This window comes from Somniosus microcephalus, chromosome 20 (genome assembly GCF_052327205.1).
Source record: "Somniosus microcephalus isolate GS21.2 chromosome 20, FLI_Smic_1.0, whole genome shotgun sequence".
Classification (NCBI taxonomy): Eukaryota; Metazoa; Chordata; class Chondrichthyes; order Squaliformes; family Somniosidae; genus Somniosus; species Somniosus microcephalus.
The window spans coordinates 47,562,025-47,586,617 of NC_141006.1; the positions used below are offsets into that span (position 1 = coordinate 47,562,025).

General features: G+C 43.4%; 1 protein-coding gene across 3 annotated transcripts in view; it reads left to right on the plus strand.

Annotated features, from left to right (window-relative positions):
* Positions 1-24,593, plus strand: part of LOC147103205 (calcipressin-3-like) — a 165,848-nt gene that overhangs the window by 114,456 nt on the left and 26,799 nt on the right. For 2 of the 3 annotated variants that reach the window (XM_085962626.1, XM_085962627.1), the window contains one exon: positions 20,016-20,187. In XM_085962626.1, coding sequence (XP_085818752.1) covers positions 20,016-20,187 — 172 coding nt within the window. Of the gene's footprint in view, positions 1-11,877; positions 11,962-20,015; positions 20,188-24,593 lie in introns of all 3 variants that reach the window. The other variant, XM_085962628.1, reaches the window with a different exon arrangement.

Here is a 24,593-nt window from a genome sequence, read left to right on the forward strand (position 1 = left end):
TTTGACTCCATAATGAAATTGAAGTTAATGCAGGGCTTGAAACATAAAAATAGTTAAATCATGTCACTAAATTACATTAGTCGCCGCAGGGGATGGGGAACTTTTGGTAAACATCCATGGTCACATTATTCTACTTTTTGACCACTACAGACTACTTTCGCAGCGAAACATAGGTTAATGTTCAGATGGGATCCTTCATCCAATGAAGCACCACACCCGAACATTAACCTGTCATTCTGTTTCAGAAGCTAACTCACCTGTGCATTTCTGGTATCTTCCATTTTAATTCCAACATTTGAGTGCTTTTCTGTTTTACTAATTCCCAGTGTTCAAAATTTAGAATTTACAATTTAACTTTTATTGTCAGTTATGTTTCCTCTTTTCGTATGTTCATTGGATAGTGAATGGGTTTGAAAAGGTAACAGCAGGGCTGAAATTCAAGCCATGATGTCATCAATGGAACAGACCATTGCTAATAGGGGGAGCCATTTACATTTGGCAATAAATTTCAGTATACGTTTCAGGAATTTAGCATTTATTCGTTTATTTAGGAGATCCATTATTGGTTAGAATTTTAAACATTTAGTCATGGAAGTTTAGGTTCAATCTTTAAGTCCACAAGCTCCACTACACAAGCTGTCTTTTTGTCTTGCCGATATCTGCAACACTTTACTGTAAACTGACTTTTAAAAATGAAAAAGTGCAGTTTTTGGGCAAGTTCAGAAACTATTGAATCTCTGTCAGCTGTGGTAAAATTGAACCATTTTTTTTTGGTCTGGATTTACCACTGAACAATGAGGGCTTTAAAACAATTAAAAACATTATTTAAGGGCATTAAACTTAAGTTGTTAAGACTTCCCCCCCACCCCCCAAAAATCCTGCTTTGCTGCTGTTGCAAGTGATTCTTATTGCTGCATGCTGTGGGTAGAAATTCTCTTGAGATGCATAATTTCCATCCACGGTGGTGAAGTAGTGGGAATCACTTATAGCAGGAACATTGATAGGAGCTCCAGACCAACACTGAGGAGGGAGGAAGAGGGGAGAAGCCAGGAGCTTTGTGGAGTGGGTGGAGAGGGCTGAAGCCAGGACCAGTGCTTTTGAAGGGGGAAGAAGTTGGGAAGAGTACTTTGAAGGGTGGAAAGAGAAAAGCATAGAACTAGCGACAATGCTTGGGGAAGAGGATAAAAGCAAACAATGTGGGAGCAGTGCTTTGATAGTAAAGAGGGAAGAAACTGAGAGGAATGCTTCGAGGTGGAGGAAGAAAGATATGCCAGCATTAACTGAGCAGGTTGAAGCAGAGTGCAAGCCTGAACTGGAGGGAGAGAGGACACTGGCAGCTTGAACTAGGGGAGAGAAGAGTGTCTGCTTGAATAAGAGAGGGAGAGGAAGGAATATCCAGTTAAATTAAGGGCGGCGAAGGGGAATAATGCCACTGTGAACTTGAAATGTGAGGGGCTGGAAGGAAAAAAGGGTGTCAGCTTGAACTAATAGGTGTTTATGTGAACTAGGTCCAAAGGGGATGGAAGGCCTCTGCACTGGGAGGAGGAGAGTTGCAGATGGGTGAATAACTATTCAAGTAGATTTTAGGGAAGTGATGTTTTGCTAGATCTGTTGAAAACCCAAATGTCACTTAGTTTAAAAAAAATCAATTATGTGAAAGTGTTTAAAATTTACCAGAATGCAACATTTTAATAAGAACATAAGAAATAGAAGTTGGCCATTTGGCAGTTTGAGCCTGCTCTGCCATTCAATAAGACCATGGCTGATCTTCTACCTCATCTCCACTTTCCTGCACTATCCCCATATCCTTTGATTCCCTTAATATTCAAAAATTTATCGATCTCTGTCTTGAATATACTCAACGACTGAGCCTCCACAGCCCTCTGGGGTAGAGAATTCCAAAGATTCACCACCCTCTTGAGTGAAGACATTTCTCCTCATCTCAGTCCTATATGGCCAACCCCTTATTCTGAGACTGTGACCCCTGGTTCTAGACTCTCCAGCCAGGGGAAACATCCTCCCTGCATCTACCCTGTAAGAATTTTGTATGTTTCAATGAGATCACCTCTCATTCTTCTAAACTCTGGAGAGTATCGGCCTAGCCTACTCAATCTCTCCTCATAGGACAATCCCCCCATCCCAGGAACCAGTCTGGTGAACCTTCGTTGCACTCCCTCTATGGCAAGTATATCCTTCCTTAGGTAAGGAGACCAAAACTGTGCACAATATTCCAGTTGTGGTCTCTCCAGGGCCCTATATAATTGTCTTTACTCTTATACTCAAATCCTCTTGTAATAAAAACCAACATACCATTTTCTTTCCTAATTGCTTGCTGTACCTGCATGTTAACTTTCAGTGATTCGTGTACAAGGACACCCAGGTCCCTCTGAACACCAACATTTCCCAATCTCTCACCATTTTAAAAAATATTCTGCTTTTCTATTTTTCCTACCAAAGTGGATAACTTCACATTTCTCCACATTATATTCCATTTGCCATGTTTTTGCCCACTCACCTTAGTTTGTCTGTATGCCCTTGAAGCCTCCTTGCATCCTCCTCACAACTTGCATTCCCACACAGCTTTGTATCATCAGTTAACTTGGATATAATGGCCCAGAAATTCGGGTCTCCACGGGTGAGTACGCATGGGGTACTCATCCGTAAGCCCAATGGACGTGCCGGTTTCGTGCATGCACTGCGCATGCGCGGGAAACTGGCACTTCCGTTCCCCTGAAAGAAGGGGTTCAGAGGTGGAACGCGTGCACATCGAACTTACGGTTTCTTTGCAGGTTTTCCCAGGAGGGTAAGTCTCCAGGAGTTACACTTTTAAAAAGCAGGCGCAAGGCCTGCTTTTTACAAGGTAAGTGGTGAATTAATTAAAATTAAAACATTTTTTCCACAGGTTTATTATTTTTAAATACTTTAAAGAAAGGTAAGTTTATTTTTAGCCCTGTTAGAAAATGTAATTAATTTTTTCAAAAATTTAAATTATTGTTTAAAAGTTATTTCATGTAATTTATAGTTTATTTAAAAAATGTGATGAGTTTTTTAAAATTTATTTGAAGATTTAATGATGTTTTGGGGCTTATAGTATTTATAGGTTTGACAGGTCTTCCTGTCAAACTTATGAATGAAGCATTCCCTGCTACCATTGGCTCTCCATGGCCCACGTGATCCCAGGGGACGCATCGAACTAACTGCGCCCCTGGGATACGCAAGCACTGCGCGCTGGCAGTTGGAGGAGGCCCAGGATTGGAATCCCACGCGGGCCCACAGCTCAACGGCCAGCGCACTAGGTAAGTGCAGGTCGGGGGCTTACACCCGCGGGAAGCCCCCGACCCGAATTTCTGGGCCATTACATTTGGTCCCCTCATCCAAATCATGGATGTAGATTGTGAATCGCTGAGGCCCAACCACTGATCCTTGCGGTACTCTACTAGTCACAGTCTGCCAACCTGAAAATGACCGATTTATTCCTACTCTCTGTTTTCTGTCCGTTAACCAATCCTCAATCCATGCTAGTATATTACCCCCAATCCCATGAGTCCTAACCTCTTGTGTGGCACCTTATCGAATGCCTTCTGAAAATCAAAATACACCACATCCATTGGTTCCCCCTTATCTATTCTGCTAGTTACAACCTCAAAAAACTCCAATTTCCCTTTCATGAATCCGTGTTGACTCTGCCCAATCCTGTTATTATTTTCTAAGTGCCCTGTTACCACATCCTTAATAATAGTTTCTAGCATTTTCCCTACTACTGATGTTAAAAATTCAACCTGCTTTAGAAACTTACTATCCATTGGTACTCCCAGACCCTCCTAGAAAAATAAAATCTTGTGGTTTTCACTTGTCTTATTTCAGGCTTTCATGTACATATGCTTTACTCCAATTCAGGTGAAAGAATGTTGGGTATATGTTTAACTTAAGTTACCTGCCCATATCCCACTGCACTTTCAGTGCAATTTCTTGTTTTCATGTTATCCGCTAATATGAGAGTGGCTTTTGAGTTGTCTGCTTTGTCACATTTTCTAGGTTGACATGTACGCCTTCTATAGAAAGAAAGAAAGAAAGAACCATCCCCAGGACGTCCCAAAGCACTTCACAGCCAGTTAATTATATTTTGAAGTGTAGTCACTTATTTGGTAAACCCGGCAGCCAGTTTGAACACAGCATGGTCTCAAAAAAAAGCGGTGAGATATACAACCAGATCGTTTGTTTTAGTAGTGTTGGTTGAAGGATAAATGTTATACCCACCTGAACAGGCAGATGGGGCTTCACTTTAACACCTCACCCAAAAGACAGCAACTCTGACAATACAGTACTCCCTCAGTACCGCACTGAAGTGTCAACCTAGAATATATGTTCAAGTATGTGGAGTGACGCTTGAATTCATAACCTTTTGGCTGTGAGGTGAGGGCAACTATTGAGCCAAGCTGACATTTAAATCCTTCAATCCCTTCTTCTTTCCAAAAATGCCTTCAATTGTCTCAAACTAACTTGTATTGCCTGCTTCAATGGCCTTCCCAACTCATTTAGGACACCAACTTTACAATACAATTTTCCTCCTAAGAATTGAGAGTGAATGATGTAAGTGAGATTTCTTGGGATGAATTTTCCATTTCTAGCACTTTGGCTGCACAATAATTTCACTGGCTTTACTGTGGTCATCTTTTTTAATTAATGAGGCAAGTTTGCAGCCCATATTGGGCCTGACACTGGGAGCTTACCAAGGCAGGATTTGCATCTTGGCATTGTCAGAAAACAAAGAAGGATGGGGATGTAAATTGGAAAAGCTTTCATCAAGGTTGTGGCAAAAACCCATAGCTGCCAAAATACATGTGGACGTAGGCAATGGAATCTCTGGGAAATTATGTAGCAGTGCGGCCCCCAATCCCTTGCTTGATGTCTGGCAAGGTGAAATAGCTGCTCTATGGCATGGAAGTTTCTCATCTGATATTTAAGGGCACCTTTCACAGAGGATAGCACTGCAGCATGGCTGACAGAAGTTGGTGGCTTGGTCCCATGCTGCATATACTACCTACAAAACCTGAGAACAAACACAGGAGAAACCTTGAGAAAGCTGTGTGGGTAAGCCTACCCAACAATGCCATTTATTAGGTACATGGCCATGGTATGTCACAAAGTGCTCTTGTGCACCTGCAACACATTTACTATTTGCCTCCTTGTACCTTGGGAAATGCTGTAGTGATGTGATATTGGGGCAGCTATGTCATGATTCTGATGTTGATCGGTAGGATAAGCGATAAAATAAATGCCTATGCTGATTAGTGCATTCGTCCCTTGGCCAATATATTTGGGGGTAGCACATTGACTTGTTAGTGCAGATGATCACAATGCTAAACTGGAAGGAGGTGGTAATAAAATATTTGAATGCATTGGGAACCATATACGGTACCTGCCACTGGCAATGCTGTCCCCACAGTGCAGGTTGGCTGCAACCATCCTTGCAGCCGATAGAATAGGTTTGCAAATGGCTCTGTGATGAGCTGGAGCCTGCAGAGTAAATTTCCTACTGTCATTGTTAGCTAGGTGTTTCGGGTCTGCAGATGTGGTTGGCATCATGGATCATGGGTACAACTAAATCAGCTCCAGTGTCTGCTGATCTCCCGAGCACTTCAAATATGAAATATTGTGATTTGGGGTGATTTCAAAGTAATTTCCAGAATTAAAATAACTGACTTGCCAAATTTCATATTTTTGGTGTATCTTCCAGTTAGATGCTGTGCCACACCCTGATGGAATGAATGTTGGTGATGTGGCTGGCACGTTGCAGATCCCATTTTCTTTCAGGATCTACCAATTCAGAAGGAATCTTGAGCCCTGATTTTTTACATCTGGGCGGGGGTTGAGGCGAGTGCCAAACCGCCCGATCTCGACAGCTTTGAGGCATGGGAGATTTTAGCTCCCGGGCCTCATCTGTATGGATCCAGTTAGGTTTCTGCCCACAACTGGCTGGAAATGGTAGCTGGCTGCTGAGCAGGAACGGAATGTTGGGCAGCAGGAGACCACTGCCGGGGACTGAAGGAATAAGTAAGTTGCCAGGAAGAGGTTTGGTGGGTGGGGAGGGAGAGAAGAGGGCCTAGTAGTAAGCATATGAGGGAAAAGGGAATAGAGGGTTATGCTGACAGTTTTAGATGAGGAAAGACAGGAGGAGGCTCGCGTGGAGCATAAACGCCGGCATGGACTGGTTGGGCCGAATGGCCTGTTTCTGTGCCGTATATCCTATGTAATTGGGGAAGCCTATGACGGGATGCCTAAACATTCCCTGTAGAGCCCGGAGGAGCACTCCTTCTCCTCCTGACCCCACATGGAAAGTTAAAAAAGTGCCTCTTCTGGCCCCGACTTCTCTTCCCGCTAGGTTGGGCTGGTGAGAAAGCCACTGCACAGACCTTTGGTTTAAATAGTAGTCTGGCCCCAGTGACCTCATCGAAGCCCGATCAGCATCTTTAAGGAAGGAGTCTGCCAGCTGCCGATAGGTGTCCTTCCCGCCTGCTCAGGAGAGCCGGTTAAAAACGTAACCTGCAGGAAGAGAGTGGGATCTTGGCAGATAAGTCTCGCGGGTGATTTTAACTGTCTGCCCGGGATTAAAATCATCACTTATTAGATTTGCTGTACAGTCATCTTCTCTGTTATAATGATAACACATTTGGGGGTAATTTTAACCTAACTCGCCAGTCAGGAAAACTGACGAGATTAGCTTTTACACCCCACCCAATTTTATCTCCATTGAAGTCAATGGAGAGTAATATTGAGCAGGGTGTAAAACTGGTATTCCACATGATCCCGTGGGTTTCCTGCCCAGCATGTTAGGTTAAAATGACCCCTTGGAGATGTAAGCGGTTTTGATCCTAGCCCAATTGCTAGACGGACGGTTCGAATCGCCCCCACCTTACGAAAGTTCTATACCCGGGCATTATTATTCAGAGTGCAAATGGAATAAGTCACGGACAGGAATGCTTCGGTGAAAAATCAGACTTATATTTATTTGGTCTAACATACACTGGCTAAAACATGCACTACTAAACTAAATCACTGTCTCTGTGGAGAATAAGATCCAGATTACAATCAACATACATACAGTACAAAACTGGGGACTATAACATGCAGTAATTCTCTTGTTGCTATGGTGGACTCTAACTCCACCCCTACCAACGAATTACCCAGTCGCATAAACCCCTTCGCCTGGCTGAACCAAACGAAGCTCCCACCCTCGGAATAGCCCAAAAACTTCACTTCTGAGAAAAACTCTGAGCCCTTATAGCTCACCCAGCTCGCCTGGGATATCGGGTTACCGGCTTGGGACACTCAAGACCATGCTTACCACCACACACAGTCGGTCTCGATCGCTCCGCTCAGCGGCTTCTTCCTCTGGTACGTCTTGTTGGGTCGATCTTGGTGGCGTGGGAGCGAGAGCGAGAGAGAGAGAATGGTGGAAAAGAATCTATCTTTATAGGAGTCTGGCTACCCCTATCTTTCCCGCCAATCTTTAAAATTCTTTTGTTTCTAAGCACTCCGGTGCTTAATCAGTGATAGGTCATCATCGGACCCATGAGTATTCCGTGATTGGACTAATGGCCCTAAATCTGGCACATATCTTTTGGTCTTTGTGTTGGGAAAACTGGTTCCTCTTCGGCTGGCTAGACTAGTGGGTTCATTGTTCTGCTTCTCTTCTGAGATGGAGGTGAGAAGTGCTTTTGCATATTAGAGTGGCTTTCTAATAGGTTCAAGTTCAACGGGTGCCTCAGGGTCCTCAGCCCCTTTGTCAATGGCCCCCTTCCTTTTCCCAGGACTGTCGGGCAAACCCATACATTCCGGATGACTGACAGTTCTTTTGTCACAGCCAACTGCCATGCATTCTCTGGAGTTTTAACAAACCAGTCCCCCATGCATCTGCACAGGGCGATCCCACCATAGGGAAAACGCCCTCAGAAAATCCCATAAAGTCCTCAAAAATATCCTCGACTGAGTCCATTCTTCAAACAGAGACTTTGCGATCTCTTCACTTCTCTCATTACATAAACATCCCCTCCACAGTCTGATCCAGAAAACATGGCAAAAATACAAAAAGGATTGGGCGGTGGGTGGGTGGGGGGAGGAAACAATACATTTAATGTGGTAAACGTTACTGCAATTTAAAAACAATACCGAGGAAGAGCTGAAAAATGCAAAATATATTTTAAAAGGCATTAAAACTTTTTTTTTTCATTGCCTCCTTTTTAAATTGGGACTTTAAACTGCTTCCCTTTAATGTTTTACACCCATTAGATGTCAGTGAACCTGCTACGACTGGATGCACGAATAACAATAACGCAGGCCTACAGCCACAGCAGGAAAAAAAAGTTACCTTTTTATCAGTAATGGGTGGAAGCGTCGCCTCCAATTCCATGGTGTCCACATGCCTGAATTGTGGTAGCAGTAGCAATCCAGTGGAGCAAAATTCCACCTCTGATCCCTATGTAACTCCTGCTCCCAACCTAATGCTAACAGTATAATTACTTAAATATGCCAAATGTCCTGAAAGTGACATGAACTATGACTTTGCAGTGATATCACTTGGCAGTACCACTGATTGGATGAAAAAGATAATTGCAACCCAAATTTGGGTAAACTTGTGTAGCACATGAATGATGGGCTGCCTTGAATCCATAGGGCAACAGGTAGGCTCGATGACGGTAAAGAAAATTGCTTGCTAGTTTTTTTTAAAAAGTTTATGGGGCTTGTAGTACTGCTGGGGGAGGGGGTGAATGCACTAAACGTAAGGGAAAGTGTTTTGAAGTAAATGTGGGGGCAGGACCAAGGGGAGAGAGAGAAGAAATAATGAGCAAAAAGGTAAACAGTATATTTTTTATAACCACAACTTGCATTTATATAGCGCCTTTAATGTAGTAAAACGTCCCAAGGTGCTTTATGTCCTCCTAACAAATGTTAAGAGTACTTAAAGCAAGTTTGTGGATTTATACTCCTATGTTGAACCTAATTTAATGTAACAGAGATAATCGAGACCAATTGAAATGGGTGATTGATTAGAAAATTAAAATACCAGGGTGCAGTGCCCACAGAAGGGTGCTGCTACAACTCGCTTGGCTGAGTGATGATATGTGTACGAGTAGCTATTGCAGCCATAGAAAGAACTGTTATAAATGCTTTGGTTAATGCATCGGAGACTGTGGTTTGGGATCAAGGATGGGAAAGGAAATAAGTTAATTATTGGTAGTTGTTATTGACCACATGGGCAAAGGAGAGGATAGAATCATAACATTTTACAGCATAGAAATCCATTGTGCCTGTGCCAGTTACTCCCATTCGATTGCTCTTTCTCCATTCCTTTTTAAAAAAAAAATCCTACTAACACTAATCAGTAAAGGGAAAAACTAAACAGGAATGCATGAACCCAGAGAAGGTGTAGGATTGCTTCCTTGCTCAGTTTGCCAAACTGCCAACATAACCGGCTATGATGAACTACGTATGGTACATAAGGAGCATCTAGGTTTGTGTAATGATATCTTTAGTGTATGCTAAAGGACAGTGACGCAAAAATATTAGACTTTAAAAGAGCAAATTTCAAGATCTATAATAGAAATGTAGAACGTGTTCATGAACCTGCAAACAAAACTAATTCAAGCCAAATCAACAAATAAAATGACAACAGAAACCAATATGGTTAATTATAGAATCATAGAATGTTATAGCACAGAAACAGGTCATTCAGCTGATGATCTGTGTTGGTGTGTTTCTCCATGAGTCTAAACCCACTCGCCTACTTGTTTCCTATAGTCTTTAAAATTCCTCTTTTTCCATCAACCATCTAATTCCCTTTTAAAATAATTTATGGACAGCTTGTGGCAGAGAATTCCACTTTTTAGACATTCTCTGTAAAGAATCTTTTGTAACCTCTCCTATGCAGGACAGTACCCAATTTGCTAACCTCTCATTAGTTATGATGAGAAATAATTGCTCACACTGACACACATTGCTAGTCCTGGCTACTACAAGACCACTCCCTATACACATCAACTGAGCAATGATATTTGTTGAGTGGAAGCAGTGTGTGACGGTGACTGAATTCTCAGCACTGTGATTTCTTTCGGATAATGAAACTCTGCTACAATTTTTGATGGAAACAACAGGGGAGAAATTGAACATCGTTGCGTCTGTTTTATCGGTGTTAAATCAAGATTGGGGGGACAAATTTTGAGTCGCGTTCTCCCATGGTTGAAGACCCCCAGAAGGGTGCTGGCTACCAATTTGGAAGACGACGACTTGTAGGTGTGCCCACTTGAAACTGGCATTAGGCGCCCTGCATATGCAAATCGGCGTTCTCACGCCAGTTGTAGGACCATAATCGAAATTGGTCTGCAAATGGATGGAGCTTATGCCCTGCTACTCCACCCAGTTGTTCCAGGTTTTAAGGGGCCTAACCAACAGTCCTTTGAGCTTGAGGCCACTCAAAAAAAGTAAGAGAACTTTTTAATACTTTCATTTCTGTGGAGCTCCTCCTGGCTTCACAAAAACACTTGGGGCCGCCGCCAGCCTGGGCCCGATCCCTCCGCTTTGCCTCCCACCCAGAACCTACTGGCAGGTCGGCTTAGAGCTGGCCGGAATTCATCCGGCCCCGAACAATGAGCTATATCTGGGGGGGGCACAATTGGCGTCTGCAGCTTGCTGGTTTCATGCAAATAAAGCCAAGGCCCATTTTCGATTGGGCCTCAGGATGCTTTGCGCCGTAAACTGACACGAGTTGAATTTCAACCCCCAACGAGAGCCTAAAGAGTATGCTATCTGTGTGTCGGTGCAATTCACTAACTTTGCAGAAGCTAAGGCCAGCAAGGATTAAAATTAAATTAAGTTCAGTCGACCACATAGGTTTGAAGACTTCTGACAACTTGTTTCAAACCAAATTTAAATCCAATAATCTGATGAACAAAGCATCACATTTTCCACATTCGCCATAAAGTGAAGTGCCATGGGCTCTTCTTAACTGCTGCACCTGCTATAGGTGGCGAACAGATGGAAAATAGCAGCAATTTTGGTACTGTCTGAGCTTGGCAACTTTTTGATAGAGTAACGTTGGCTGATATGATAAAATTGCTACATCATTGCTTTGCAATGGCTTTATAATAAAGGACTTGATGCGAGTACAGGTACATGAAATGCTTCCACTTCGTATTATACACTTTCAATGTGGTAGCCTTCTTGGATTCTGAAACCCCTCTAAGCTGGCCCACTCAGAAGCCAAGCCATCAGTTAGAAGCTCTGAGAGTCACTTTGTCAGACTAGTTGCTGGTCTGCCAGGTGATCCTTCCTGCATAAAATCTTGATAGACCGGTTGATACTGAAGTCATGGGTTCAAGAACCCCATTTTTCTCAATCATAAATAGATGCCAATTATGGAGGGTTCCAGCCAATAATGAACTTGTCCCTTTCTTCAAAGAACACAGAGCTGTTAATCAGAGCCGCTATCCTGCACTGGAGCCTACCCTTTGAACTGTTTATATAAAAAATATACTTTGCGTGATTTAATTAGACCAGAATATCCATCAATATTGAATGGAAACAAGCACCCTTAATGGCCTTAAGGGGTAGTATTGGGGATAAGCAGAAGTCTTTCAAAAGATCCAACGAATCAAGTACGCAGGATAATTGGGTAAATTATAAACTTGGGTAAAAGCAATTGAAAGTGTAATTAAATGCCAAGAGAAATATGAAATGCAAGATTACTGAGATCCTGAGATGTATGTGTGTATAAATGAGAGAAAATATTGTTCCACTTAAAATTGATAAAGGAAGCTGGAATCCAGGGAGACTGTAATAGCAGCGTTATTAAATAGTGACTTTACATCTGTCTTTGCCCAGGCAAAAAAGGAAAATGTTGACGAATCAGATAATAAAATGTCAGGAACAGCAGAGAAGGAGCGAGGCAGTATGAAACTAAGAAAGGTAAAAGAAAGACTTGTGTTTATATAGCAGCTTATCGATCAGAGGTACTTCAAAGCTCTTTATATACAACGGGGTAGAAATTGGACCTCATTGCAACAATTTTAAAGACGTAAAACGGTTGCAACAAGGCCCAATTTTAGGGACCAATGGCCCTCGCCTAAATTATGACATCCAGCTGACTGTTTGGGTGAGGCCATTTTCAGGCATCCCTGGTGGCTGCATAAAACAGGTGTTGACCCCTTACATAATGCCTGTTTTAGGCAGCCTTCCTGGACGTCTGAAAAAACTCAACTCAATATCTGGTCAAATGTTTTGGGATACCTCGTCAAAATTAGATGGAGATGAGCGGAGTAAGCACTTGAATTCTGCACAGGAATCTTTGACGGTGGGTAAGTTTTGTTTTAAATGTAAAAATTGTTGCTGTGGAGCTAGGAGGGAGCAGGAGTGCGTCCCCACCCCATAGTACTCCCAATCGTGCTCCACCACACACCCCCTCCTCCTGGAACTTGCCTTCGGGCCACTACTGTTAAAGCAAGCGTCCGATACTCATTTAAAAAAAATTGGGTGAGTTGCCAGTGGCGGTGCAATGGGCTCATCCAAATAATAATGAAGCGTGAGGCTCAGTTTTGGGCTGGATGGCTGCGTTCCTCCTGGTTATGGACTCGCGCTCCATGCTTGGCGCCATTTCAGGCCCAAAAACAGGCCTAAAGGAATTTTCACCCCAGCAAATTACTTTTGAAATGTAATGACTGTTGTTGCAGATGCCAATTTTCAGTAAGATGCCCAGTTTTTTGCCACCACAAGCAGGGATTAAATAAATAATCAGTCAAACTATGTTTTTGGTGGTACAGGTTGGGGGAGGAATGTTGGCCAGGACTTCAAGAGAATTCCTTGCTCTTCTTACTAGAACAGGTGGCCAGTACCCCTCTCTCGTCTGAAAGATTGCATCTCCGACAGTGTAGCATTGGAATGTCAACCTAGATTATGCGCTCAAGTCCTGCAGCAGAGCATGATCCCACAACCTTCTGACTCAGTTTAGCAAAGCTGACAAAGGTTTTTTTAAACAAAAATGGTGAAGTGGATGGTCTTGAAGTAAATGGGTATCTAGTTTAGACAGCTTATACTCAAATTTTAAGGAAGCTGGGCTGAAATTGGTGAAATTTTAACTGACATTCCTGCAAGTTCACTACATTCAGAAGAGATTCTTTATTGGAAAGTGGCTGATGTAACCATTTATATTTAAAAGAAGAGAAATACCTGATGGCTATAGATGGGTTTGCTCAAGATCTGTTGTAGGGAAATCTTTGAAATAGTCTTTAGAGAAATGGCAGGTGAGAACTTGGAAATGCATAACTTGTTAAAGAACAGTCAGCTAGATTGAAAATCAGGTGGAATTTTTCAAAGATGTTACTAATATGTCAGGCGATTCTCCCTGCATAAGACCTTGATAGGCCGTTTGGAACTGAGAAGTCATGGGTCCAAGAATCCCAATTTTCTTAGCCATAAATGGAGCAGGAGGATGACTGTCCTCTCCTGCCAAATCTTGTGAATGGTACATGTTGTAAAGAGAAACAGTAGAAAGGCACACCGGAATCTCCTTGACAAGACATAATTGGACCGCTGCCTTGAAGCCTGCATGAGAATTTCAGCAATTTTTTGTCCTGGAACACGGCTTATATCTGTCCATAGATAGCCCCGTCGTAATTTTTGTGCCTTTTATGGTAGATATTCCTTGAGTGCAGCATCACTGGTCACTCACATAAGCGTACCTCCCGTTCCCTATGATCTGGGGTGCCCCTTTTCCTGCCCAATGTCCAGTTAAACAATAATGACCCAGGAATCATAATGGAACCTTACTCAATACACCAATTACTGGAATACATCACCTGCCACCACATTAATTCTCTTTTTGCAGAAGGTGGACTGCAAAAGCAGTCTACTGAGACAAGACAGAGGCTTCGAACCAATAACTGGTTTATTTATATAAAATATATGAACAAACAGTACACTGTTTTCACAGTGAGAACATGTATTTCCTTACACTCCTCAGTATATTAAAACTATAAATATGCAACCTACATGGCCCTATAACAGAATACCATTTACATTATTTAACACTTCAAGGCTAAGCTGGCTCAGGCTTTAAAACACAGACAGCCTTTGGCCACTGGCTATGATAGTCCTATTAAACTGTGTGACTTCCTCCGTTTTTGAGAACTGTCCATTAAATCTAAGAGATGAAAGGGTCAATTTTCTGGCTGCCATCAGGCAGCTTTTCATGCGGCCGGGGGCTGAAAATCGGCGAAAAAGCGGGTCGGGACCCCTCCTGCCTGATTCCCCGCCGCGTCCAACTTTCGGACTGCCGTTTCCCCGCGACCCGCTTCAGTCCCGGCTGCTGCTGGCGGGACTGGTCGTCAGCGCACTAATTACCAATTATCAGCTTGTTGAGGTAGTTATTCCGGGGCCGTTGCAACTTTGGGGCTTTCCCCACATCAAACCCGCCTGCGGGGAACCCCGCTGCGGAGACCTGGCGTGAAGCTTGCCGGCTTGCTTGCTTTCAGCTGCAGGTCAATCGGAGAAGCTGCGATTTAAAGGGACAGCACTTGTATGTTGAAGGACCTTGTTGCAGGTTTGGGGCTACTTCTTCAAGGCTTAGGCACAGCTGTGGAAGGTTGGAGCCTCACACACTTCTCCAATGCGATCTCCTGGGAAGCCCCTCTCGCCACCCTCACTCAGCACTTCCTCAGCGGAGGCATCTACCAGAAGCATGGGACGCCTTTTTCTCCTTCCCTTCTTGCCATTAGAGGATCTCCAGCAGCAGAGGCGGCAGCCACAGAACCAGGAACAGCAGGATGAGCACCAGGAGCACCAGGCTGCTGTTCACTCACCTGAAGCTGCACAGGCCAGAAGGGGCCAGCACTTGGAAGTGGCTTGAGAGCACCTTGCTGCGCTTTAGGGGTCCATGGGGACCCGTTTCTGCACTGGCAGTCCTACTCAGAAGTACTTCCATGAAGATCTGGTTTCTCTGGTCAATAGATGGCCAACGCTCCTCAAGAGATGTCATTCTCTTATGAGCACTCACCATGTTTTCCGTACCCTGGCGAGTTATCTCCTCCATGGAGGTTGCCAACCTTTCCATGGTGATGCGTTCATGGGCCAATGACTCCACAAAGGCTCTGCTCATGGTCGCTATGGACTCCTCCATTCGCTACACACTCGCAGTGACCCTGGAGACAAAACCCGCCAGAGACTCCTGCATCTGTGCATGGAGATCCATCACCTCTTCTCTTGCGGATGGACCCAGAGGCAGAGGGTCGACATGCAGCGCAGCTGAGCTGAGCTGGCAGAGTCCTGCGCCCTCCGACGAGGACTCGCCACTGCTGTCCCTGTCTCCAGAATCTGCTGAGGCTCACCTGTCAGCTGTGAAACACCAGGTGACAACACTACTCTATGTCCCGAAGGTCCCCCCGAGGTGTGAGTGTCTGCACTGGTGCTGGGTGCGCTTACTTCTGCTGACGCTGTGCCCTCAGAGGTTGGAGCTTCCTCTGAGGAGCCTGGCTGCACAGCCTCTTCCTCCTCCACAGTGAGGACGGGGGCTCTGGATAGTACTGTGGGGGAGTAAAGGAAGGAGTTAGAGATGTAATGCCAAGGTTCTTCTGGTGACTCTCAGCGAGTTGGCATCTGCTGACACCTGCATCCATGCAGCCTTGGTCTCAGTGGGAGGCCTCTTCTTCCCTGACCTAGGGAAGAGGACCTCCCTGTGGGCCCTAACCCCATCCAATAATGCCTGCAGTGAAGCTTCATCGAATTTGGAGGCAGCTCGGGGTCTGGCACTGGCCACAGCTGCTGCTGGCTCCTCTGCCATCCTGTATGGTTCGTTTGGAAGCCTTCAGAGGATGCAGTGCTTGCTATGGACCTTGAAACACCACGAATGATGACATCATACTGTGGGGATTTCTGACTAGAATTGGACAATTAGCAAGGCTTCCCACATGCTGGGAATTAATTGGCCACTTGAGGGAAAATTGCGTGGAGCTGGCTGACACTTTTTTATGTGTGTCAGAAACCCCACATTCGGGGAAACCCGACCATTTCCCACACAAGCCGAAAATCGGGGCCGAAGTGTCAGCCCTACCAAGCTGTCAAACCTGGAGGGTCACAGACCTGAAACATTGGGGTCGATTTTTCCGAAGCTGTCGGGAAGAAGGCGGGACAACAACTTTCGGGTTTTAGACCCGCCTACATCGACGTCCGGCCAATCTGCGCGATTTTCCCTTGATTAACCTTGTTGAGCCCGCCCAGCGGGCTCAGCAGGCCAATTAAGGGCCACCCGGCAACAGGTGACGTCACAGACTGCAATTTCATCTGTCAAGAGTTCTTTACAGATGAAATATCAGTGTTTCACAGCTGTTTGAAGCTGTCAAACACTGACAGTCTGAGTTCTAACATGAGTCCTTCTGCACAGACTCTGTTAGAACTCTCAGCAGCACTCAAAGCTGAAGACTGTCACTTTTGACAGATCGCAGCCATTCAGCTTTAAGTGCCAGCTGAGTGATGCGCTCCCGACGCCTACAGGAAGAAAGGCTGTTAAGGTAAGTACAGATAAGTAAAAGTTCTTTACACACTTTAGACACACACTTTAGACACACCAAACACACTTACCTTTGCACTCATGCACCCATCACTCACCTGAACACCGACATCGCGACCCCTCCAAGTCCTTCAACCCGACGGCCCGCCTGCTCTAACCTGGCGCGGTTTGGAGCCGTCGGGAATCCCACACAACACCCCTCAAAATAGGGATTAGGCTTAAAAACTGCCTGTTAACTACCTGTTAACAGGCAGTTAATTGGCACTAATCCCTTCCCGCTTCGGGTCGGCGGGTCCCAGTGCGGGGCGGGTACCCGCCGCCTCTGAAACTTGCGTGGAGCGGGGTTTTCGGCGGGATGGTGTCGGGACCCCTGAATTTGGGATTTCCCCCACCCCCAACACGCCTGAAACCCCACCTGACGGCTCCCGGAAAATCGACCCCATTAACTCTGTTTCTCTCTCCACGGATGCTGCCTGACCTGCTGAGTGTTTCCAGCATTTTCTATTGTTATTTCAGATTTCCAGCATCCGCAGTATTTTGCTATTGTATAAAAAATACAACACAAGCAAAAATCCATTTTGCCACAAAAATCCACTTTGCCACAGCTCCATTTATTGGGGATGTTAAAGAGTAGTATCCAGGATAAGCAGAAGTCTTTCAAAAGATCCAAGGAATCAAGTAGGCCGGATAATTGGTTAAATTATAAACATGGCTAAAGCCAATTGAAAAAAGTAAATTAAATGCCAAGTGAAAAGCAAGATTACTGAGAACAGCATAAGAGATCTATCTCTGTAATCTCCTCCAGCCCCACAACCCTCCGATATCTGCGCTCCTCTAATTCAGGCTTCTTGAGCATCCCTAATTTCGATTGCTCCACCATAGGTAGCTGTGCCTTCAGCTGCCAAGGCCCTAAGTTTTGGAATTCCCTCCCTAAACCTCTCCGCCTCGCTACCTCACTTTCCTCCTTTAAGACGCTCCTAAAAACCTACCTCTTTGGCCAAGGTTTTGGTCACCTGCCCTAATATCTCCTTATGTGGCTCAGTGTCACATGTTGTTTTGTAACGCTCCTGTGATGCGCCTTGAGACGTTAAAGGTGCTATATAAATACAAGTTGTTGTAGTTGTTTGTGCGTGTATAAATGAAAGAAAATATTGTTCCACTTAAAATTGATAAAGGAAGCTGGAATCCAGGGAGACTGAAATAACAGCATTATTAAATAGTGACTTTACATCTGTCTTTGTCAGATAATAAAATGTCAGGAACAGCAGTGAAGGAGCAAGACAATATGAAACTAACACAGGTAAAAGAAAGGCTTGTGTTTATATAGGGCCTTATCTATACTTCAAAGCTCTTCACATACAGTGGGGTAGAAATTGGATCTCGTTGCCCCAATTTTAAAGGTGTTAAAGAAAGGTTAAGTGGATGGTCTGGAAGTAATCAAGTTTAGGCAGCTTCTCCTCGCAAATTTTAAAGAAGACGGGCTGAAATTGGTGAAATATTAACACACATTCCTTTAAGTTCACTACATTCAGAAGCGATTCCTTGGTATTGGAAAGTGGTTTACATCTAGAAAAGAGAAACACCTGATGACTATAGATAGGTTTGCTCAAGATCTGTTGTAGGGAAGTCTTTGAAACAATCTTTAGAGATCTCGTGGGTGAGAACTTGGAAACACTTAACTTGTTAAGGGACAGTCAGCTAGATTGAAAAAGAGGCCATGCTGTTATTGATCTAGTGGAATTTTTCAAAGATACTACTGACTTGGTGAGCAAGGGAAATGTAATTTAAATTGGATAGTTGGGTTTTATTGAATCTTCTGATCAGGTTCCACGCTGGCAATTAATGGCTAAGGTTAGGGGAGGTCTGATGCTGAATAGGAAATTGGTCTGTAAACTGGGGGAAAAAAGAGGGTCATAAATGAAAATTTGGTAGATTGAAAAGAGGTTACAAGTAGAAACAGTTTTGGGACCCATGCTCTTTTTAATGTATTAATAAGTTGGACAAAATCTCCAAGGTTGAAGAAGGTGCCAAAATAGGAGCCATGGCAAATATTGAAGAACAATGCAATCAAATTTTGGATATAAATCTTTTAAGTAACTGGGAATAAAGAACCAAAAGACAGAGTATGTGTTAAATGGAGTAGTGATACAGCAGGTCAATCACAAACATTCTAGGATTATAGTGGATTAATTGGTGGAACAGTCAGTAGAGTTCTTTAAAAAAAAAATGAAGATAAGGTACTGGATTGCATTAGGTGGGAGATAGATCATGTATTGTTGCAGTGAAGGTGTTGGTCAGACCGCATTTGGAGCACTATGTGCATTTTCTGGTCACTATCATGGGACCTTTTGGCCTTGCGGGAGTATAGGGGTGATTCTAGGTATCAAGAATTTAACTTGTGAGGAAAACAATACTTTTAGCCTGTTTTCGTTGGAAAAGAGATTTCAAGTTCATCAAACTGAAGTTTTCGAGATTATAAAGGAAAGTTATTCATTTCAGTGAAGGTTTTGGGACTAAAGGTTTAAATTATGAGGACAGGTTGCATAGACTAGGTTTGTATTCCCTTGAGTATAGAAGATTAAGGGGTGATCTAATTGAGGTGTTTAAGATGATTAAAGGATTTGATGGGATAGATCGAGAGAAACTATTTGATGGGGTAGATAGAGAGAAACTACTTCATCTGGTGGAACAATCCAGAACAAGGGAGCTAAGCCTTAAAATTAGAGCTAGGCTGTTCAGGGGTGATGTCAAAAAGCATTTCTTTACACAAAGGGTAGTGGAAATCTGGAACTCTTTTTCCCCTCCTCAAAAAAAAAAAAAAAAAAAAAAAAAAAAAAATGCTGTTGAGGCTAGGTCAATTGAAAATGTCAAAATTGAGTTTGATAGATTTTTGTTAGGCAAGGATATTGAGGGTTACACAATCAAGGTGAGTAGATACAGATCAGCCATGATCTAATTGAATGCTGGAACAAGTTTGCATGACTGAATGGCCTACTACTGTTCCTATGTTCAAGTTCCAGGAGACACAAGTTAAAAATTAAGAAGTTAGGTGCAAGAAAGAAAGTCAGACAGAACTTCTTCACCCAAAGAATATTAAACTTGCAGAATTACTTGCCAGGGAAGCTCTTGAAGCAGGCCATATAAATGGAGACCATTAAATGTGTTCCTGGAGAGAGAAGAGACTGAGGGATCTGATGTGAATGTGGCTAAGTTGGCCTGTGGGGAAAAAAGGACAAGCTCTTTTTTTGAGTCCTGTGGGCTTTACTGGTCCAAGATTTCTTAATAAATGAGTACCTGGTGCTGTGCCCAGAGGAACAAGAAACAGTTGAGAAACCTTCACAGCTACTAAATGGAAAAAGTGGTAATGTAATTAAAAGGAAAGGCTTGCCTTTTGTGCTATGGCAACTTTAACCATCATACTTCATCAAGCTACTTTGGTAACCAAATGGGTTTTATTTTTCAGGTCCAGAACACCCAAGATGGAGTCAATAAAACGTACCTAACCCCACCTCCACCTGCGAAACAGTTCCTCATCTCCCCTCCAGCCTCTCCTCCAGTTGGATGGCATCAGATTGAAGATGCTACTCCCACCATTAATTATGACCTTCTGCGTGCAATTGCTACTCTTGGTCCAGGTGGGATATAGCATTTTGAGTAAAGTAGCATTGAGTGATTATGTAGATTTAGTGTGCATGTGTTCCAAGCATTTTTTTTTTATTTGACCAAACTACTGTAAACAGGCATTAAACCCACACAGCCAAGTCAATGCGAATGTGCATGGGAGTTGAGCATTTCTGTTTAAGTAGCCTACAGTGTATTGTCTTAAATACTTGTTGACTCTAGCAACTTTGCAGCAATAGGTTATTTTTATGATTAATGGATAGGCGAAGGTTGTAAATAATATGTTTTGCAGAGATCAGAGAGTACTGTCTTTTCCCTTTATAGAAGAAAGATTATTCTCCATCCCATTTGCCTGTTGGAGATCTTTCAATGTAAAGTGTTTCCCCTCTAAAGCTTTTCTTTTAAAATCTATTAATTGGGAACAATTCTCAGTGAAACCACTGCCCCACAAAGAAACATTCCAAGTTGGATGAGACCTGAGGTGCATTTAGATGACATGTGTTGTGGGTTTAGTTACCAAGCACCTGCCATTAGTTGTTGATCTGAACCTGCCATTAATTCCACTGCTGTGTTCAGTTATTGGCTGTCAGCATTTGATTGATTCTTTTATTTTCACAAAGCAGCAGGCAAAATATTTACCGTCAACTGAATAGAAGTAATGCGATAAAGTAAAACAATACAGACTTAAAATATCTGAGCATGGTATAGGAACAAACTATGTTCAGTAGTTTTCAGAGTCCTCCTGATGGTCTACAGCAGCAGTTGTTATGAATATTCAATAGATATTTTGAAAGGGCATTCTCGTCTGATATTATCTTGCATAATTTATTTTGTAAAAATGAAAACATAGTGTGGTACAAATCTTGCTACAAGTTTATTATTTTCTTTTAATTAAAAATGTTAGAAGTTTGTGTTCCAGTGCCTGGTGTACAAAAATGTTTGCCCTGCACATGATTCAACCCAGACAGGGCCTTTCAAGACTTTGTTTTTTTGCCCGTTTATATTATCTTTTTTTTTAAACTTCTGAAACCCATTAGAATTGTAGTTGAAAAATTTGCACTTTTAACTAATCAGAGTGGTAATAGAGCTCAATATTTTAAGTGCTCCGAGGTCAGCTTTTCCTTTAGAAAGGAAGTTGGGCAGCTTGTAGCTTCATCCAGTGGGAAAAATGGAGATGCCTGCAAGTCAAACCCAATCTCATTGTGAAGCAGTACAGTTTGCAATCCTGGAACTCTGGGGATCCCAGCCAATTTTAAAGCTCTGAAATCCTGGGATTTATAGTTCAGAATTTCAAGATTTACTAAATGATGCAGTACAAACACAACTAAACAATTAGAACAGCACTTGAGATGTATTGAAGCACTCTTTTGTGGCATACCCTCACTGCTGCAAGTAACATTTTCACTTGATGACAATGCCTGGTGCTGATTACAGACTCGGTGTCAAAATTCAAGAAATGGAGGAGAAAAAAGTTCAGCTAGTTCAGACATTTCCTAGATTGTTATTGATGGCAACTCTGCTATGAGCAGCTTTCCAACATGGAGTACTAAACGTACTGTACTACAGGAACGAGAAACTCATCCCGTTCGTAAGTCGCTTAAGGAGTCCCACTCCAGTGGTGAAGAGGAGCAAGCCCAATGTGATCGCGATGTCAGCAAGAATAGTGAATGTGCTGAGGTCAGGATATCAGTGAGAAATGTTGATTGGTTTTATAGTCTCCATTGGAAAATGACATGCTTACAAGTATGTCAGAGAGAAATATGGATAAGAACAGAGCGGAATTTTGGATTGCAGGGTGGAACAGCCTTTTTTCTGTGCTGGTATGCATAGCAGTTCCAAAGATCTCCATTCTGAAGAGTGTTCCTGAATAAAAATGCTCTTCAACACAGTCCTCCTGAGAATCGCAGAATGAGTAGCTGCACTTCAATTAGTGCAGATGCCTTATCTTGTAGAGATGCCAACCTTCTCATGGCTGATACTGTCATAAGGTTTCTGATAAGTCAATTGAAACCCCTGGATCTTCCTATTGACAAGCTCTTGCTTCACCCATGAAAAATGACCTACTGCAGTACCTCCAGAACCCAGGTGTTGGTTTTTCAAACACCGTAAATATATTTTTGTAATCAAAGCAACTGCTGTGGTGAAAATGCACATTTTGTTGTTGGAGCTGTTGGTCAAAAAAACTCTTCTCTGTGACTCTGAAACTGACTCTGGGACAACAGCACCTGCAATTACTACAACCAGCATCTAGTTAAGCAAAAGCAGTAATTGATGAATCATTGTTGGTGCACTATCCATGGATAAACTCTGAGTTTGAGAGAGTATTTACTCCTGTGGTACCCCCACAATATTGCTGTTTTCAGTCCACAGGCAAAATTATGGGAATTTTCCCCCACACAGTGGGCATGCCAATGAGAAGAAAACAGCACAAAAATCTTCTAATCAACCATGACCTATAATCAGGAGCCAGCTAAGCACATGAAATGGCACTGGGAAGACCAACCTAGCTGATTGCTAACCAAGTTGTTGTAGATTTGGGCGTTTGTTCCTGGCCAGCTAAGTTGGCTTTTCTCAGTCACTATCAACCTTTCTGCAAGCCATTTCCAGGAGAGAAGGCAGACGGGGACTGAGGCCCTGGCCCCCCAAAATGCCTGGTGCACCAGACATGGGAAGGGGTAGCTTAAAGCAAGCAATGCAGTCAGCCGCTACAGTCTCATACGAACATACGAATTAGGAGCAGGAGTAGGCCACTCGGACCCTCGAGCCTGCTCCGCCGTTCAATAAGATCATGGCTGATCTGATTACTCCACGTTCCCGCCGACCCCCGATAACCTTTCACCCCCTTGCTTATCAAGAACCTATCTACCTCTGCCTTAAAATATTCAAAGACTCTGCCTTCACCGTCCTCTGAGGAAGAGAGTTCCAAAGACTCACGACCCTCTGAGAAAAAAATTCTCCTCATCTCTGTCTTAAATGGGCAACCCTTTATTTTTAAACAGTGACCCCTAGTTCTAGATTCTCCCACAAGAGGAAACATCCTCTCCACATCCACCCTGTCAAGACCCCTCAGAATCTTATATGTTTCAATCAAGTCACCTCTCACTCTTCTAAACTCCAGTGGGTACAAGCCTAGCCTGTCCAACCTTTCCTTAAGACAACCTGCCCATTCCAGGTATTAGTCTAGTAAGCATAAGAACATAAGAAATAGGAGCAGGAGTAGGCCAATCGGCCCCTCGAGCCTGCTCCGCCATTCAATAAGATCATGGCTGATCTGATCCTAACCGCCAATCTACTATCACTGAACCACCTCCTGAATCTAACAGAATTAGACACACGAAATAGGAGCAGGATCAGGCTACACGGCCCCTGGGCCCGCTCCGCTACCCACAGGGCCATGACCGATCCGAACCTAGACTCATGTCCAAATTCCTGCCTGCTCCCCGTAACCCTTAATTCCCTTTACTTCTAGGAAACTGTCTATTTCTGTTTTAAATTTATGTAATGATGTAGCTTCTGCAGCTTTTTGGGGCAGCATATTTCATGGACCTACCACCCTCTGAGTGAAGTAGTTCCTCATCGCAGTTTTGAAAGAGCAGCCCCTTATTCTAAGACTATGCCCCCTAGTTCTAGTTTCACCCATCATCGGGAACACCCTCCCCGCATCCACCCGATCCAACCCCTTCACAATCTTATGTTTCAATAAGATCGCCTCTCATTCTTCTGAACTCCAATGAGTAGAGTCCCAATCTACTCAACCTCTCCTCATATGTCCATCCCCTCATCCCCGGGATTAACCGAGTGAACCTTCTTTGTACTGACTCGAGAGCAAGTATGTCCTTTCTTAAGTATGGACACCAAAACTGTACGCAGTATTCCAGGTGCGGTCTCACCAATACCTTGTACAACTGAAGCAATACCTCCCTATTTTTATATTCTATCCCCCTAGCAATGAAAGCCAACATTCCATTGGCCTTCTTAATCACTTGCTGCACCTGCATACTAACCTTTTGAGTTTCGTGCACCAGGACCCCCAGATCCCTTTGTACTTCAGTACTTTCCAGTTTCTTGCCATTAAGATAATAACTTGCTCTATGATTTTTCCTGCTAAAGTGCATAACCTCACACTTTCCAGTATTGTATTCCATCTGCCAAATCTCTGCCCACTTACTTAGCCTGTCTGTGTCCCCTTGCAGGTTTTTTATGTCCTCCTCACTCACTACTTTCCCTCCCATCTTAGTATCATCTGCAAACTTTGATATGTTACACTCGGTCCCCTCCTCCAAATCGTTAATATAGATTGTAAAGAGTTGGGGACCCAGCACTGACCCCTGCGGAACACCACTTCTTACTGATTGCCAGTCTGAGAATGAACCATTTATCCCAACTCTCTGCCTTCTGTTAGATAGCCAATCCTCTATCC